Source organism: Varroa jacobsoni, unplaced genomic scaffold (assembly GCF_002532875.2).
Source record: "Varroa jacobsoni isolate VJ856 unplaced genomic scaffold, vjacob_1.0 contig03202, whole genome shotgun sequence".
NCBI lineage: Eukaryota > Metazoa > Arthropoda > Arachnida > Mesostigmata > Varroidae > Varroa > Varroa jacobsoni.
Window position 1 is genome coordinate 6,431 of NW_019214976.1, and position 18,679 is coordinate 25,109.

Below are 18,679 nucleotides of genomic sequence, written 5' to 3' on the forward strand. Positions count from 1 at the left end.
TCTTTAATATCTATATACTCATACTAGAGTACATTTATACCGAAATTAACTTATTAATTATATCGAAAATGTCTAATGTCACATGAAATGAACTAAATGTCTAAAAGCAACATGAAAACTCACAAGTCTATTAATGGTTTCGAGCTTAGCGGCTATTTCTTTCAAACCCGCCTTTTATTACACTAACATTGTTGCTATTTTTTTTAATACTCACTGGGCAATTTAAGCAATAGAGTTTACCTTCAATAACTTCACCAAGTAGATGGGTGATAAATTGCATTTTTCAGACTAACTAATCTGAGAAAAAGTCCTAGGTGCAAAATTTATGGTCTTGATGAATAATAATCATGACAGTAAAATATTTTTTTTTTTTCCAGGGGAGACATTCTACATGTCCCACCGCAACTACCGCACAGTTTTGAGTCACTTATCCAAAAATGTTTGGTCCCGTTTATTACCATTTCTCTACTAGGAAAATGAAGGGCGACGAGAAAAACGGGACAACGAAACATGACTAATGGAATGGAACAGTGGAAGCGTTCTATCGTCGTCTTCGTACGGATCTGCTCTCTGTGTACTTTGTGTTTTCTATTCTGTTCATTTTCTAGAGACGACACGTGGACACTTTTAGCCTACAGGTATAGACACTATTCAGTGGCCATTTAGCTTATATGACAAAAATCAAGCATTTTATTACATGTTTCATTTGAGGGAATGATGCGATCCTTGGGCTCATTCAACGAACCTATGCCAACTAATTGTGTAAAGCTGTTTTACATAATGCCGAATTGTTTCAGGTGAATCGGACTCGCAAAAAATTGGCACAAAATGGAAAATGTCATTAGTTAGTGGTCTAGCTTAAGCTTCATCATGAAGAAATTGTGAAACTAGGCAAGAACATTTCAAAACAGTTCATGGAGTATCTCAGCAAATACTATGAAACATAACCCTATGCAGAAAGTGCTTCGTCTTTTGTGTCGACTTTATTACGCTGTCTCATCTGTATTCATCTTCGTAATGAAGGATTTACGCCTGCAAAAGCTGCAGGTACGACCTGCAAATGTGGTAAGTTCGAGAGCAGACATCTTTTTAACGTAGTAGGGTACCAAGGCAAATCATTAGACTGAAGAGGACCTTACTTCGTTGCAGAAATGCGACTTTTGTCTTCGAATGAACACCTTCCGTACGTAAACCCATACGTAAGTGAATGCTAAAACAACGTCAACATCAACTCATTGTTAACCACCTAAAACATTATTCGTTTTTTTTTTTTTTCCTTTTTTCCGCTAAGACCTACGGTGTGAGTAGAGAAGTAGCATGCCCATAGAGCATATAGCTTGTTTAACGTATGTGCCATTATTAAATAAGCCGGTGTCTTGTAAGAACTGTTATTTTTCGCTAAGTACAGGTTTTTCAGCACGCTTTAAAGGTCATGACTCTTAAACCTCAAAATAATAGCAATACTTCGAAACATGTTTTGTAACTTCAATTGATAACCTGTTCACGGATTCATTTGTTACGGACGAATATGGCGAAGGAATACTTTCGGAATACTTATTTATTCTTTAATAATCATCTATGAGTTAGACTAAAAGTTTGTTCGATGCGTTTTCCCAGGTGTAAGGTTCGATTTAATTGATTTCGCTTTTTACTGTACATGGCACGGAAATAATAGCATTTTTTTTTTAATACTAAGTATAACACTTTTGTATTTTCTATTTACTCTATGCTTTAGAAAATATAGCAAAACTTTTTTTCAAACTCATATCAGCACAGAAAAACTCAATATATTCCCTCTCCACTACTGACGAAACTAATCGGCCGTATAATTAAACCATGTTGTGGCTTGTCCAATCTACTGTTAAACCATAGCTGGGGTTAGAAAACGTTATCGAAGATTCATGTATTTGACGCGTGATCGTCGCCGATACCGAAGTATACGTGCAAACTCTCCTTTCAGATGCAAGTTCACCATTAGAAAAATGGAGAACATAAACCTATAGCAGTATATTTAGGGACCGACACGTTCAGGTGTTAGTGGTGTAGTCTGGCCGATCACTACGTATCTCCGAGTACGTACCAGGAACATACGGCCATTGCTGGCTCAAATTTTAGCTTTAATTAAGTGCTTGCCATGCGATTTCATACGAGGGTTGGAAAAATCCCAAAACTCATCTAATGGGCATAGGTCCTTAACTCCTTTAGGCTGGAGGTGATTCCGAGGACTTGTTCACGCAGTAATAATAGCTGCATTTGTTAAACATTGGTATACAAAAAAAAACTGTTTGATGTTCATTTAGTCTTCGATGCTTTATCATACCTATCGATAGTCTCACTGCACTCCTGGGACAGCGTTCGTCCTGGGAAAGCGTTCCTCCTGGGAAATATCAGAATGTAGAATACGCTTCCTTATCGTTATGCTGGGAAAATCAAATAGGCAACGAACTTCGGGACAGTTTTCCCTTGGAACATGTTAAGCTGCAAATGACTACATTTGCCATCTTTACAGTAAGACGATAACATCTTTTCCTAATTGAAAACCAAGACCATATTATTCGCTTCGTTGCCTATTTGCTCGTTGTTACTTGCTGCGCCACTCAATGATCTCTAACACCGACGATGGAATAGGCGATCCAAGATATTAGGGAATTAGCACTTTATTATACGGTGATTAGTATAGTCCGTTAATAACAGCGTTCTATAGCGGACAAATGCTTCGAACAACAGCGTCTTCAATCGGTGGTGGCGTAGCATCCTCTGAGCAATTGCCGGATAGTATTTAGAGTTTTTGTAGGTAGCGAGTTTGTGTGTAAAAAAAAAATTTCTCCGCTTGATTCATGTTACAGATTCTTCTGTTTTACCAAGTCTTTCTCGAACTTACATCGTTCCCTACGCAGCACTCCGCTAATTACTTTATCAGGTGAAATCTTCATAGGACCCGTTATGACACACTAACAATGTGCTAATTCTCGTCCGTTTAGCACAGTTATAACCAAAATAGGTTTCTCGCCGTAAGTTGCAATGCTTGTTGTTTCCACCAGCAGCAGCAGCAGCAGCAGCTGGTGGATACTTTCACAAATCTATCAGAGAACCACGGCCGTGCACCAGCTGTTGATGTCGAAGGACGTCCTCACGATCGGAAAAGCGCGCTGTACAATCGGCACAGGTAAAAACCACGCTTTCAGTCGCCTTCGTTGTTCCGTTCAAAACTGTTGACCTTTTATGTGTTTTACTATGATGGGTAAGAGTGACTGCATTAGTGGCGCTGAAATCGCAGTTGGGACAATGGTAACGACCGCGCCATTTGGACACTAACGGATTAGGTTGCAGATTATGTTGTTGCTCGTGGCTCTCTAACTCCGCCTAGAATAATCATAATCAAACGACCAGGCTTTAGTTAATACGCGACATTGCGATTTGTAAGAGCGATAGCTTTCGATCACGTATTAACCAGTGAATCTAATCGAATGCTCGACCTCCAAGCGGTACCCTTAGCTACGTTCATGAATAAACTAGTAAAAAAAAACAAACAATTAGCTAATACTATTTATCAGTCATTCATAGACATCTATATCGGCACCCCGATTTTATCTAAAACGAAACTATCAGGAACCTTTTCTGTTGTGCGGAAATCGCACCGGCCGCAGAAATGTGAATTACTGTATAGCCTTTGTCGAAACTCCTCATCCGTCAGATCTGGACAGTGTGCAGCTTCGAAATGGTTGAGAAACTCCTCTACAGTCCCGTGTCCTAAATCACAGCGGCGACATATGAAGGTGCCGATCCCTTTTGGATAAAAGAAATCCAAAGCTCTCTCAGTGTTTAGAGTCAAACGTAAACTAAAAGCAATTCCGTTCATTTCATGAGTTGTAATAAGAATACACAAACTCGACGTACGTGATGTCTTAGTTATGGATCAGTACAATATACACATTTCAATCAGAATTTCGACAAACGTCTAAGATCCTACACGTAAATAGCGTATCATTTTAATTCGTTTTTTCTTTAACTTACTTAATAATTTCTTATTAATTTCAAAAATGCAGTGATTAAATTAACCTACCGTTAGTGCCAAGCTTAGAATTCGATCCACCTGCTTTTATAGTCTGTGGGCTCACTTTAAGAGGACGCCCTCTTCGTGGGCCGCTACCTGTTGATGGTACGAACTTTGGCGCCGTTTGCCAGCCCTCTAAATTAACAATTTCTATTTGTTAGATAAAGCGTCATTGTGTTTTACGTTCAGGTCAAGGGGAAAATGATCGACAAAGTTCCACTTCCGCTGACCGTCACAATCCGAACGAAATCTAATCAGGAAAAATTACACGATTAAAGAAACTAGCAAAACGTGTTTAAATCCATTCTCGCTTTATATTTATCTGATCGATTTTAGGCGTTCTTCAGCTGTTAGACCCTTACTCACGTTCGACAATCAATGCCTATTAGCAATATGGGATATTTGACTTGACCTCTTGACAGTGATAGATGAAAAGTGCTTTAAGTCACACAACTAACATTTGACCAATTGTATCGATGTTATACGAATAAACAGTATTAAAACGTAGCATTAAAATTTTCTAATGAGCATAATATGCTAATGTAAATATTATTCAGATCGTCAGCTCGTAATTATCGGCAAAACCCTATATATAGATGAAAATGACAACCTCTTTCTTGTGTGGGGCCTTCCTCTTCTTCGGGTCCTTCCGTCGAACCGAAGTGGAGTTTCGAATAGTCCACCACGACGTACTGACGCACGGAACGTCTCGCGCGAGCCTGAAAACGGCCGAGACAATTACGCTTGATAACTAGCATGGCTGCAAACCATTCTGCGTATGCACACTTAGAGAACACTGACTAAGACGAATTCGAATCCAATATCAGCATAACAACTTGTGTGGCACTGCTAATATGCAAACTCCATTTTTACTTTCCCATTGTCGTAGTGAATCTTTTTTTTTTTTGAACAATGGAAATTATGCGATGTTTTATTAAATAGAATATGATACGTTGCCTTCAGTGAAACAACCACGTCCCCTTTTGAAGAACCCGTCTAGCCCGGTTCTGTAACGAGGCCAAAAAAAGCCACATCATTTAATTGTATAAATATGAGTTTACTCGCTCTTTGCCTTACCATTTGCGGTTGTGGCAAAGGAGTACTGAGAGTCTGGGTAGCACTAGCTGGTTTACCATCGTCATCTCGAATTGTGATCGTCACTACCTGAGCGGGGCTGGTTGATCTCTGATGTTGGCCTCCGCCGGGCTTTCTTACGGGCCCCGTTTCTTTGCCACGCCCCCCAATAGCAATTCCTTTAGCCGGCAAATTAATCTTCTGTTTGTCAGCCTCCGAAATGTTGCGTTGAAGCAGACGAACATAGCTTTTTACCTGCAAATATTTTACGATGTGCCTATATTTTTAGTACACACCGATCGACTTCTACGCACGATCAAGGGCACTAAAGTGCGTCAGCTGCCATGGAACACACAAAAACGTTCGTGATTATGAAGCGAATTATTGATTATTGGTCGAACACAATTCTATAGAAACCATGAAGTTTTCTCGATCTTATGGACAAGTACGAACAAACACAGAAGCAGTGTTCATAGGTTTGTTAGCAAAACTAGTTCGGATTACATTTCATGTCCGATCTCTCTGGGAAACGGTACCTTTTCTCTGCTCCGATCGGCAGCCCCCCGACGAATTCGCTTGGCCGAAACTGGAACAATTTCCGGCAATGGTGATAAATCCTTGACTGATGTAAGCGCCTGTTTACGCCGCGCTGAGGATCAATCAAAATATCGTAAATTAGATTAAGTTTGACCGCGAAATATATCGTTCGCCTATATGTCTCGTTATCCAGTTACTGTTTCAGGTTAGGACACGGTTTTAACTAATACTGCCTGATCCTTCGCGATTCTTTCTGCTTCAGTTATAAACCAGTCATGGCACAGGCCGATTCTTGAAAACCACTCAGTTCGCTCTTATAAATTGTCCAGAAGCTACTGACAATGTATTTGTCGAAATATAATTTATTATCCCTATAAGCACGCATATTTACCTAGCGTTAGCCGATGCTTAAATCTTAAACCTAACCAACACAGCTGCCTGGTGATATTCATAGCTATCTGCTTGCATATTAATTCAAGTGATAAAAAGTGGTTATTAATGACGCATCACCTAAAGATTACTTACATTAGATATGCTTCATAGGCTTAACTGGAGATCCGAATTTTTCTACAGCGTACTTTAATCCTTTTTGCTAAAAATAAAATTCGTAAGGCGATAAATATATCTAAAGATGACGTCAGGGTTCTACTCACACATCTTACGGGTGATCTAATAGTTTTCAACAAACGCTTTTTCGACACGATTGCCTCGCAAGTCACAAATTTACATTCGAATCAATTGCCACCTTTACACTTGGGGAGCACTCGATTTGTCTTTCCGTTTTGTTTATAGCACCTGCATCATTCTCCATGCGCCGTTTTCGTCCAGCATACAACCGCTGTCGTTCAACAGTTATTTTTTGCACCCGAACAACTCAACTATCGACAGTTTATTCTCCCATAAACTAAATCTTTTGTTATAATATATAATAGCTCGCGAATCATGAACGCAACGTTTACTCGCATACAATCTTGCATGCACATGCTCACATAACGAGACAAGGGTTTAGCCGCCAGACCAGCTGGCTGCTGGTCAACTGCCCGACTACTAACGAAAACTCCGCGAGCGCAGCGTTGCCCCGGTAGACTCTCGAGTCCAGACAGGTTGCTCCACACAACGACTGGTCTGTTTAAAGACACGGTAGCCTTGTCTGCCTTCAATGATTTTCCTTTAGTTTTCGCCAGCTCTATCCTCTATATGGTCCCCAATTGCTCCCTCTCTCTGGTGGTACTTCCATGAACTGCCTAATTTACGGGGTGTCGCGACTAAACCTGAGCAAATGGTGCTAGTGAGCCTGATCAAACGCAAACAAATGCCCTTTCCCCGTTATATTTTCGCCCTTTCAGGGAATGCAAGATGGCGGCCTCCATTTACCTTTTGCGAATATCTCATTAGAAAGCTGTCGTTTTTAGTATTAGTCGGCTGAGTCAGTGAGCGTTATTGCTGCTGTTGGTCTGTGCAACATTACCCTGGTAGTCGTCCACATTGCACCCACACGGAGAGAGACTCGAGTAGTCGTAGGGACACAGAGTGAATCGCGGTGCAGTGCTTAATCGTGACTGTGAGAGCTGGTTGGGGTGACGGATATTTGTTCTTTGTGTATATTATATGACTACGGTGTACAGATTTGTCAGTGCCACGTACCCGAATGTAACGACGTCTCCCCAACGATCTCCCATTTGTCCCCCATTCATGACAACGTCGTGAACCTCTCAGTCGAGATACGAAAGCCCGATCGTATGTACAAGCGCAGGATGAATTAGAGCTTGCTGAGAGCATTGGACACGGCAACCATAAAAATAAACCAGAAAATAAAAGCCACCTTGTCTAAAACTAGCTGAATAATTCCAGGACTTCGAGCCCGGATTACAGAAAGGACAAGAGGTTCCAAGTAGAGTGTGACATTAGGCGGAAACAGTGCGCTGCTGGTGAAATTGTGCGCGGTGGGGCTCAGTCTTACTCAACTCCTGTCCTATTGCGTGAAATGCATATAGAGGAAAATACATAGTGGAAGTCGATTACTCCTTTCAGTTCAATAAGGAGAAAATATCGTTTATAATATTCGCTTATAAAAGAAAAAAACGACTAGTTCAATAATTTCGCCTGCCATTAAATAAGCTGATGCGTTAATTTATCGAAGTGTGTGACCATTCTTGTGGACTCATCTTAAAAACTAGAGTTGCTTCTTGAACATATTGGGCCGTCAGTATCTCGACAACGAGTTGCTCTGTTTTTACTATCCGTTAATAGCTCGACTGTTTTCGCTAATTTCTGGAAGACTCTAGTTGTTCCCATAGAAGCTCACGGTATCTCCTCTAGAGAGCGATGTCCTCCCAACCAATCGTACTTCGTGTGCGCACAAAGGAAGGACAGCATCGAGTAGATTGTCTCACATCAGATTCAACCGTGGCAGATCTTAAAGGGGTGCTACTGTCATTGTCCGGGGGTTCGATAGGACGTGTCCTATCGGGCTATCCTCCAACCGCGTTAACGCTCAACGAAGAGTCATTGACGCTCGAACAAGCTCACGTAAGATCCGGTGATACGTTGATCATTGTCGAAGGCAATGGGCAGCAAAACTTTGCTAGCGTGCCCTCATCTGTGGCGCCTACGCAACCCGCCATTGACGAGCTTAATAACAGTGTTGGTCCAGCTGCAGCCTCCGGACATCTGTCCCTGTTAGCGAACTCTGACATTGGTAGTAGCTCACTAGAAGTTCGACATGACTCAGTGTCTCGTCAGGGGGTCCTATTGCGTCGACCGGTGCCCGCCAACAACTCGTGCTTATTCACGTCAATATACTTCGCTCTTAGCGGTGGCGAGTTCAATTTGCGTGCAGGTGCAAACCTTCGGCAAATTATCGCCGACGCCGTCGCAGCAGACTCGATCACGTACTGTGAGGCGTTTCTAGGTAAACATTTTACACTTTTTTTAGATATCATTAGTTGTGAAGTTGAGATACATTTGAAGCTGGAGTTATACCGAACGTTATTTAAAAAGTATAGCGGAAAATGTCTATAGTGGAGTAAAAATGAGGTCTAGCAGCTGTAAAAACATGTATAAACAGAACCACATTTTTTAGTCACATAGTTACATTTTAATGGCATAGGTTTAACGTGTTGTCGATATTTATAATATACGTTTAGTATCCTTTCGCAGCGATTCGAATGGTTAATACTTCGGATCAGAATGAACGCAATGCTCACTAATAAAAACTAAACTCTAAATGAAGAGGCGTCTTCATGTAGGTGATCAATGTAGAGATAAAGTCCCGAAAATATTAATTTCGACTTTCCATTCTAGGCTATGGTCATGTAGGCTGTACAATAATAAAAGACACTACCTGTTGCATCATCTCGTTATTGATCTAGAATCTTCTTATTAGTTTGTGATACTGAAATTAGCAAGTCACCATAACATTACTGCATGGAAGATGTAGCTCACAGTGCGATTGTCAATATACCGCTGGCGTCACAAGCGTTCTTACATCGAAGTAATCGTGAGGTCTAACACATTGGAGCGCGTGATAGTTAGTTAGTGTGTTATATCGAAGAGATCCCAAATTTGCGTACAAGATCAGACGTACTGAAGGAAAAACTCCTCAGGTTGGTTGCATCGCGTTGTGTTTTCATAGGGGAAAAACGGGTAACATATTCGTCAAAACAAACTGATGATTTTTCTATTGAGGTATGAGTATTTACTAGCCTAGTTTATTTGTGCCATTAAATTGGTCTCAAATTTAATGGCCCCGCCAGTTATCATGAAACGTTGGTGGTGCTTTCAACATACACACACTCAAAATGCTTATCTTTGCGTTGATTCTGTTCTGTGAGAACTTTTTTCCTCTAACTATTGATGTTAATATAACAGTACGTGATTTCGAACCGTAAAGAACCAGAAAGTAAACGGAAAGATACCGAGTAGACAGAGCATTTCAGATAATAATTAGTAACAGTAAACATTTTGAAGCTAAAAATAAGCATATGTGAGACTAAAAACAAATACTGGAAGGGTAATTTAACCAATTTGCTATTAGTTCTCTCAAACGATCACCTATGTAGAAAATGAGAGTGAAAAGCGTTCGATTTAAAATATTTGAGCATGCTTTGAGATTATGGTCTCGAAAAGTAGATAAACGCAATCTGGGCATAGATTTTTAAGATTTTCCCCTGTTCGATTTACTCCGAAATATGCTCGTCTAAGAGTCAGAAACAGATTATTGTTATTATTATTATTATATAGTTTACGGCCTTTTCGATCCCTTATTTATAGCACATCGATCGTAAGTAATGGTTCAAATTAAATTCTTAATAATATTTCATGTTCATTTATACGATTACGATTTTTCTTCACCGTCAGCGTTATTGTATCGCTTTCATTCAGTAGACCATTAATTACGTTAGAATTTTTCTTCCATGAACTTGCCACCGCCTTTAAACGCTTATGTAGTCTTTATCAAAAAAACTGTCTTCCTTTCTAATACAGAAGCGTTGTTTGTACGGTGATTGTTACTTTATAGCCTAGAAAATATTATATAGATATTTGCAATGCTTTCCATTGCATCGTTCAATTCCTATAATAGGTTTTTCTTGTGTAAAATTATTTTAACTAAACACCAAATGAGAAAGTGTTCCGGACTGAGATAAGATTCGTCCCGATACCAAGTCACTCGCTCGTTTCAGAAAATAGTTAAATGTATCGAATGGGGCTAGCATTGTGACATAGGCCGACCCTGGCCAGCGCAAAACGGATATGAACTCCGATTACCAGTGTTCTTAAGTTTAGTGGAAAAACACGTTCCATAGCAAGACACGGGAACATTGAACAATATTAAGTATGCAAAGTTTGCGCGAGAATTTCGGATCAACTGCTCTAAAGAACCCAAGTAGCACTTTTTGGGAGCTTTTTTCGACCGCGCTCTGCCGTAAGATTTGTGCGGGTTAAAACCTAATGGCCATTAATCATTACCTAGATGTTTTCATGTACTCAACTGAGTAGAATACTGTTAGTAGTTTTCAGATTACCTCCTAGCGCTGAACGGTTAGCATGGGTTTTTAGCTCGGTTGTATTAGCATTCTCATCTCAATCAGTGAAATAAAATTATTATAATTATCATAATGCCACCAGTGTCGATACTACAATTCTTCGGTAATGGATTCCAATTAATGTTTCATATTTATGATACTTAAACAGTACTGGATTAACAAATAGTAATGACTGCGTATTAAGTAATTATTATCGATCTACACACACACACACTACAGCTCAATAGTTGCATGTCCGTGTGCCTTTGTGCAAGTTTTCCCATCAAAAATGGTTTATATAGAGCAGTTAGTTTGATCTAATCTTTAGCAGTTTGTTTGTTTGAGTTGTACTTTAAGGGGTAGGGTGCGTCGATAATGTCGCAAAAAGAAAGCTAGAAGACTGCAATGGGGTATCGAGGCTATATAAATGTTTCAACGGAAGAGCGGTATTATTGATTTCCGGGATAACCAAATTACGATAAGCGATTGTATAGGTCTGTAATTAAGCGAAGCTCGAATTCGGTAACGTCTCAATAAGGGATTGGCTCTGTGTGCGACGTTGAAGCCCAGTTTTGCGCAAAATACGTAAAAAAAAACGTTCGATTTTATATTGGACATTTTAGAATCGAAGTCAGTTTTTTTGTTCAGGTAGAACGTCACATGGACCGCGCTAACTTATTTAATACGATTGCGGAAAAATGGAGATACACTGAATCAGGCCAAGAAAAATGTTAAAATATTATTAGAATGATAACCAGGATAACGAGATAAGCAGAGCAGAGTAACTAAGTTTTCCCAGTGATTAGCCGTAACCAATCGCTGGGAAAAACTAGGAAAATTATAGAGGCTTTCCGATGGATCCATTCATTAAGCATAATACGAAGAGAATTATTTAATAACACCACAAGTTAATAACTCCAGCAATTAATTAGCGGTAATCGGTCAGGTTTTAATTCCTTTTCCATATTTTTTATTGTACTTCAAATTTTATATTATTTATATTATATTAAATACATTGTTTAACAGGTTTTTTGTGTTTGCCTCTCTTTGTTGCTGCCTGTTGAAAAAAAATATCCTTGTATCTAGGTAAACCAAATCGAGAGTACTGCACGTGGATTCTAAACGAGGAGCACTGGGGAGGCGCTATAGAGTTGGCTATCCTGTCGAAGCACTTCAAAACGGAAATGGTGGCGGTCGATACACAGAATGAGCGACTGAATCGGTTCGGCGAGGACGAAAACTATGGCCAGCGAATACTCCTGATCTATGACGGAATCCACTATGATCCATTATTGCTTGAATATTCCGATGGATCCGGCATTCGTACCACATTTAGCACAGACGATCACATGGTAAGCATTAAGCATCAACCGTCTGATTTACTTTTAATTACGATCCTATTCGCGACAACTATCATACATGAATATATCCATGAAAAGCTTCGCTCAGTAGACGTTTTTATAATTAATTCTTATCATCGCAACCATCGTTATAACGTACGGTTCTTTCAGTTAAGTATGAGCAGCAAGCGAGCGACACAAAATGCTTTATATTTTACTTTTTTTTTTAGATCATTATATTTAGCTATTGTTAACTATTTTGTTGTGCCTTTTACAGATTTTAGCCTTGGCTTTAGAGGTGGCCCAAGAAGCAAAAAGGTCCGGTCAATTTACCGATGTACAGAACTTTACGTTGCGTTGCCTTGAGTGCAATCGGGGTGTGGTCGGCCGGGCGGGTGCTCAGGCGCATGCAAAAAGCACGGGCCACAACAAGTTCGACGAGGTGTAATCGTCCTAAGTACATCCAATCACTGTTATGATGGCATCCTTACTATGGAAGATATCTGCTCTTTTTCACCACACGTCACAACGAAATGAAAATAGAAAGAGTTTAGCAAGCAGTTTTTGGACACGATCGCTTCGGATCCTGGCCTCTTTAGCCTGCACTTTTGCGGTGAATATTTGATTAAACGTCATCGAAGCTGTGCGTTAATTTGAGTTAAATGCCAATATTACACAGACGTAGGGTTTTCAGTGGTTGCGCCGTTGTTTGAGGAGGAGGATTTTCGCTGGGTCTACCGTTCCAAGAAGACAGCGTTTGAAAATTATCAACGAAGCCCTAGGTAGCAGACCCGTGCTAAGAGTTAACGTCCCGGTGAACTAAGTACATGTAGCGAGACCTAGAAAGTAATGCAATGCTGATGTTTGATAGACAAAAAGCTCATGTTTGCGAGTGTGCGTAAGCTGATGGTGGGAGCAATTCAACAAAGAAACAAAAAGCGACGAGTCCGTCGAGAACATCATGAGTGAATGAGTGTACGAAAACAAACCTTATATGCAGTAGATGAGTCACAAATATTATGTACGAGATGTAAATCTGGATATACACCGATAACGAATATGGATATAAACCCATATGGGCAAAAACCCATAACTGAGCTATATACAAGATTCATTCAAAGGGGCGGAGTATATTGCAGCAGTTAAATTCTTACGCACTGATATTGCTAATTGCCATAATCCTCATAGCAGATTCTATTCTTGATAACGAAACTGATGGGAATATGATTGTCGGGTCTTGCGCTTCCATAGAGGTACCTCGAAGAAGTTGCGTCGGAGCGAAGAAAGGCTCTAACGCACACTGAAAAGCAGTACCGATATTTTCGCCTATTACCCCTACATTGTATTCACAAAATATAAGCGCAGGAGACTCGGAGTAACTAAACGACAAAATACTTAATAACAAGAATCAAGAATACCATAACTAGTGCGATTGATCATATATGCTAGCTTTGTAGTTTTGCAATGAAATAATTTGAGATTTAAGGGACGAACGAAACGTGCATGAATTACGCCGTTCTTAATTCAGTCCAATGTAAGGCAGTCAATATAGATCTGCCTCGGAAGAATATGATCAGTTTGCTAGTGGGCTTTGTCAACATGACATTGGGCTAAACGTTACATTGACTTATGCATAGTGATTGTATGCCGATGAGATAATGATCCCCTCCCCTCCTCTTGCCTCTCCTCCCACCCTCTTCTAAATCTGCAAGGCAACAACAAAAGGCATCAATAAGATAAACATTTTTTACATATGACATTACTCGAATTACACGTGACCAGTAAATAACACGACGAAAAATTAACTTTTTTCTGCAGATGGGGTAAGAGATACAAACAACGCGTTCAAGCACATTTTTTCAGATGTCATCCTCTTTTCCGTCGTAGATCCTGTAGGGAGCAGGATTTTTGCCCTAGTATTAGACTTATTTTCATTTAGCTTGTACAATAGAGTTTGGTCTACGTGCACACTTTAAGGCATACACGTTTGGCTAAACTTAGTTTTTCCGAGGCTCTTGAAGTTTCTTAGAAGTGATACTCAGAGGAGTTATTTTCGTATCTCGCTAGGAACGCTTGTGCAATCGCGCTAATTGAGATCAGGGTTTCTGTATTTTTAGCTATCTTTTCGCTCTATGCCGGACAACAATAAAATGATTATCTAGAACAGTAATAGTAATAAAACAACAACGATGTGCACCGTTATCTGTGATCTACAACAAAGACCTTATGGAGGAAACCTTAGAAAATGGCCACATTTAGCCGGTACATGTTGAGTCTCAAGTTTGTGCAAAATTACAAACTCAGTTTCATATACATGAACAGCTAAATTCAATTAGCTAGAAGACGAAACTAATACACCTTGTGCATATACCATGTATTGCCACGCAATGCAAGCAACGGGAAAATGAAAAACTGTAGCCTTTCTACGCGTCCAGTACAGAGTCGAAAAAGAGCCGTGCACGATCATTGGCAGCTACAACGTTATCCCACACAAATCGATTGATTATGATACTGTTTTCGCATGAGGACCACGTGCTCGTCACTAACTTGACAGCGTACTTCTACTAGGCAGCGGCCAAGAAGCCGTCATTGCCTAGCGGACAGATCGAATGAGACATGCTTTCCTCAACAACTCAGTTTGAATCGCTATTCTGATAGTGTCGTTGATGTGATATGTATTTGTTAACATGTTTAATACGATGTTTTATTTGCCGAGTGCAAATTTACGAAATGTGCGAATTTAATTTATAACCTTGTGGAACAGATTGATCCATTGGCTGATCAGGAGCAAAAAACAATATGTTTAATAACTTTGAACAGAAAGTTTGTCTCTGACGCTCGAACGATTGCTATTGTGCCCGGTAAAGAGAGCCTAACTAACTAGATTCAAGCGTATACTCGATACGTATTATGTAACTTTTTCGAAGATGGAGTAACAGTTGCTTGTTATTGTAAAACTGTGCAAACGCGATGCTAATGCGTACTGGTGACATTGTTGAAGTGGCGGCGCGAAATGTGTTTGTTTTTATGTTCGGGCACGGGTATCAATTGTAAACTATACACAAGCGCCGGAATCTGTTTAGAGTTATTTAGGTTAGGAGAAATAGACCTAGTAGAATCTTAGTTTTTTTGAATGTAATAAAATGGGACACGCAAACATATTGAACTCGTATAAAATTAAATGAACAGTTCTGCGAATGATGACAGGCAAACAATTCGTATCAGATGAATAAATCTTGTGTCGTTACAGGTGTTTGTACGTGCTCGGAATAGACAATATGGGAGACGCTTTGAAATTTTGCATATAAATAAAATAACGGCAGCCTCATAATATTTATTTCAACTTTTCGACTAACAGCTGAACATTACGTTCTGTATGCATGTTTGATGAACTGCGAACCAGACCAGATCAACTCGTAACTACCCACAGAACACATTTTCGGTTATCTAGTGATTAAAGTGACTAGTAAAGTGATGATCGTTGCCATAGCTATGAAAGAAAACTAATTCTAATTTCTGCTTTGCGCTAATTTCAATACATTCTTGAACACCTTCAACATCAGTTCAGCTGACTACTTTTTGCCCATCAACATTTCTTATCTTGACTGTACCCAGAAGGTCTCGTTATGTATCTGTTTTGGGCATATTCAGGTGACTCGATCAGCTAAGCTGTGAGAGACCCATTGTCGAACATGTTTTGGCTACGAGACTAAACTGAAACTCGCCCTGCAATGTTACTCTTATGCATTAACTAAGATCGTATCTACTAAACACGTGAGAATCCAGTCACAATCTGGAAAATAGATATTCAATTATAAATTTTGTTTCAACAATACTTGGTAGTGGCCCTTTCGAAGCAGTGCAGCCGTAAATCTTGGCTAATTTTGTCATGCGAAATTAATAAGTTACGTTAATAGATAGCGATGTTAACATTGTCTCGTCCTATTAGTGAGTCTAATATACAACGTATATCCGTATCTTTAATTGTTCTTCCTAAGATATCGTTGGTCAGATCCCCTCCCCGAAAAAATACGTTTGGAGATAAAATTCAGTATATTCAACAGCGTTTTTCGTTTCTGTAGCTGCAGCGTGATATGTTAAAGATAGTGATACGACGTCACCGTAGCTCGATTTATGCCAGCCAATAAAATAATTATTTTTTTTAAAAATAGAAATAGATTTGCATGCCTATTCGAGGGACCGGGTGAGTCCAGGGGTTGGGTGATACAAGCAATATTTTATGCATTCGGTTCGAAAAAATAATTCCTGTTAACTATTGTTGTTAGGTTAAGAACTTAAAACTACTTAAAAGAACAAGTATGAAGAAACCGTGGAAATTATACATCGATATTATAACATCGATCAGTGCAAATGCTGTTGAGTCGCTAGAAAGTTCGTTAATGTCTAGGATATAAGACAAGCCAAGACCTAAACGCTGTTAGGGTCCTATCCAATCGAACTCGATCAAATATAAATTGTCGACCGTTGAACTATCCAGACAACATGCACTTTGGATAGGTGTCTTCAACACTATCAAATGGATCTACTTTCGGAATGGCAGTGAACATGCGAAGTAGCAAATAAAATTTATTTTATCATGCAACAAGATAATATCAGCCACGGTAACTAAAAACTGAATGTGTTTGTTGTCACATGTGTATATTTTAAGGGTTAGAAGAAAAATAGCTCTACAGAATCGACATTAGAGTGCCAATGGGTTTTAACTACCGCAAGCTCTCGCCATTTCTTAAAAATGAGAATAAGTCAGTAACTAAAACGAGAGTTCGATTGAAAAACGGTAAAAAAAATGTACCCTTATTTCGTCAAAGTTAAAAGGAAAGACAAAAGACAGGAAAAACAGTAGGTACATTCATGATAGATGAATTTTATTAGGGATTATTTCAAATCACTAACGATAGATACCAGAAAGGTTACTAAGGCCACGTCACAGCGTAACAGCTTGCTTTAACGCAGGTGAAGATCGCTTCCGTCCCTGTTTGCTATATATATATATATATAAAAGATTGAGTACCGTGCAACAGACATTCTAACAAATTCAACTTCAACTTACATGCAAAACCTTAACACATATAGTAAGACAAATATATTTATCACACGTATCCGAGCTCTTCCATCGCACTAATCGATTTGATCGAAAAGAAGTCCATCCACATGCTTTTTTCGCCCTAAAAGGCTTTGTGGATGAAACGGTGTTTTTGTAGTAATGCATATGTTTATTCGTAACTTGTTTAACGTACATTCCACGTTCATAGCAGCCTATGAATTCACAGAATTAAATCAAGCTCTATGTAAAGAGAGTAGAGAAGCGTTATGGAAGGGCCATGAATACGACACTGCACCAGAAAAGGGTTTTACTAGCATTGCTAAGTTATGCCGTGCTGCATCAGTGGTTAAATGTCGCAGCACACGAAAAGGCAAATAAAAACTGTTTTATATTTAATAATTCTTACCAATGATTTTTGGAAAATAACATGGTAAACAAGACAGAGACAACGCGCCGTATAATCATGATGCATTCTATAAAGGCATATGTAGATAGCAGCGTTGTTTGGATCACTCATTTGGCCTAATCAGGATATTAATAACAATAATTACAAATTAGAATATGCCAAGTATTGGGACGCATGTGAAAAAACAAATGGCTGGACACATCAGTCTATAAACTATGTGAAAACATTCTTTAACGCGATGGAAACTGTAGTACAGTATAAAAGAAGATGCGAACGGTGCCACAGGCGATTCTAGAACGTTACGGCAATAACAATAAAATTGAGAGAACAGCTTAAAATAAAAGTAAAGTACTGCTTATAATGTCATTAGCATGAAAAATAGTACATGATCAAGTTCTCTTTATTTTTTTCGATAGGATTCTCAGTTGACAAGTCAAACTAAATAGAACAGCACAGACTAAAATGCCTCAAATACAAATTTCCAGTTGACAATATATACACATATATAAAATTTAGCTCATTCTAAATCTAACAAGTGTATTAATATATTGTACGTAAGTACGACTTTGAGAAGGAAAAACTCATACAACTTTTACAAATAAGGAACACTTCTGATACACATCGGTCGATCCCATGCTCATGACTGAATATTTGCTACAAGTAAATTTTGTTATGCGTCTTTAATTTAAAAAAAAGCACTATCTCGAATTATTTGCGGTAGCAAATTCTCAGGTCGACGCGAATAAACAACTTCAGAGCTCCGTTCGGTATAAAAGCTCAATAGCATGTTGGAGTTTACTAAAACGTTTATATTTTTTGTACGAACCCGAGTTTAGTCACACGTTCTTTTAGTAATCCTTTCGCCTAAAGCTAACTTTGCCTACCAAAAATAATCAAAGTCATTAAAGAGCTTTTTCGAGATACACCGAATACATTATAGGATAACCGAAATCAAAAGAACTGCTCAACCAAAGGAAGAGCTTCACATATATAGGACAGTTTCCGTTAAATAAATAACTCGCATGTATTTATATTTCAAAGGCTGCGTTAGAAAATATCCATCAAATCATTGGATAAATGGAAGTGGGCAAAAATATGATTTATGTTAGACTCAATTCAATTCCGTGACCAGAATGCGCCTTGTTTTGTGTTCTTGGCTATTTCTGCGTTCAGATTTCC

At 39.1% G+C, this 18,679-nt stretch overlaps 2 protein-coding genes across 3 annotated transcripts; one reads left to right on the forward strand and one right to left on the reverse strand.

Moving 5' to 3' along the window:
• Window positions 1-2,639: 2,639 nt before the first annotated feature.
• Window positions 2,640-6,930, reverse strand: LOC111272768 (uncharacterized). 2 transcript variants are annotated; one of them, XM_022854385.2, is made up of 7 exons: window positions 6,319-6,930; window positions 5,665-5,777; window positions 5,219-5,383; window positions 4,665-4,773; window positions 4,064-4,189; window positions 3,614-3,786; window positions 2,640-3,363 (listed from the first exon to the last, which is right to left on the reverse strand). In XM_022854385.2, exons 1-7 carry the CDS (start codon window positions 6,320-6,322, stop codon window positions 3,073-3,075), a joined length of 981 nt encoding a protein of 326 aa, XP_022710120.1. In that variant the 5' UTR covers window positions 6,323-6,930; the 3' UTR covers window positions 2,640-3,072. The 2 variants fall into 2 exon arrangements, with proteins under 2 accessions (XP_022710120.1, XP_022710119.1); XM_022854384.2 differs by having other exon boundaries at window positions 5,132-5,383.
• An 89-nt stretch (window positions 6,931-7,019) lies between these two features.
• Yod1 (Yod1 deubiquitinase) lies at window positions 7,020-17,884 on the forward strand. Its single transcript, XM_022854386.2, has 4 exons — window positions 7,020-8,576; window positions 11,776-12,041; window positions 12,307-12,642; window positions 15,280-17,884. The coding sequence occupies exons 1-3, from the start codon at window positions 7,991-7,993 to the stop codon at window positions 12,475-12,477; spliced, it is 1,023 nt and encodes a 340-aa protein (XP_022710121.1). The 5' UTR covers window positions 7,020-7,990; the 3' UTR covers window positions 12,478-12,642; window positions 15,280-17,884.
• The last annotated feature ends 795 nt before the right edge of the window (window positions 17,885-18,679 follow it).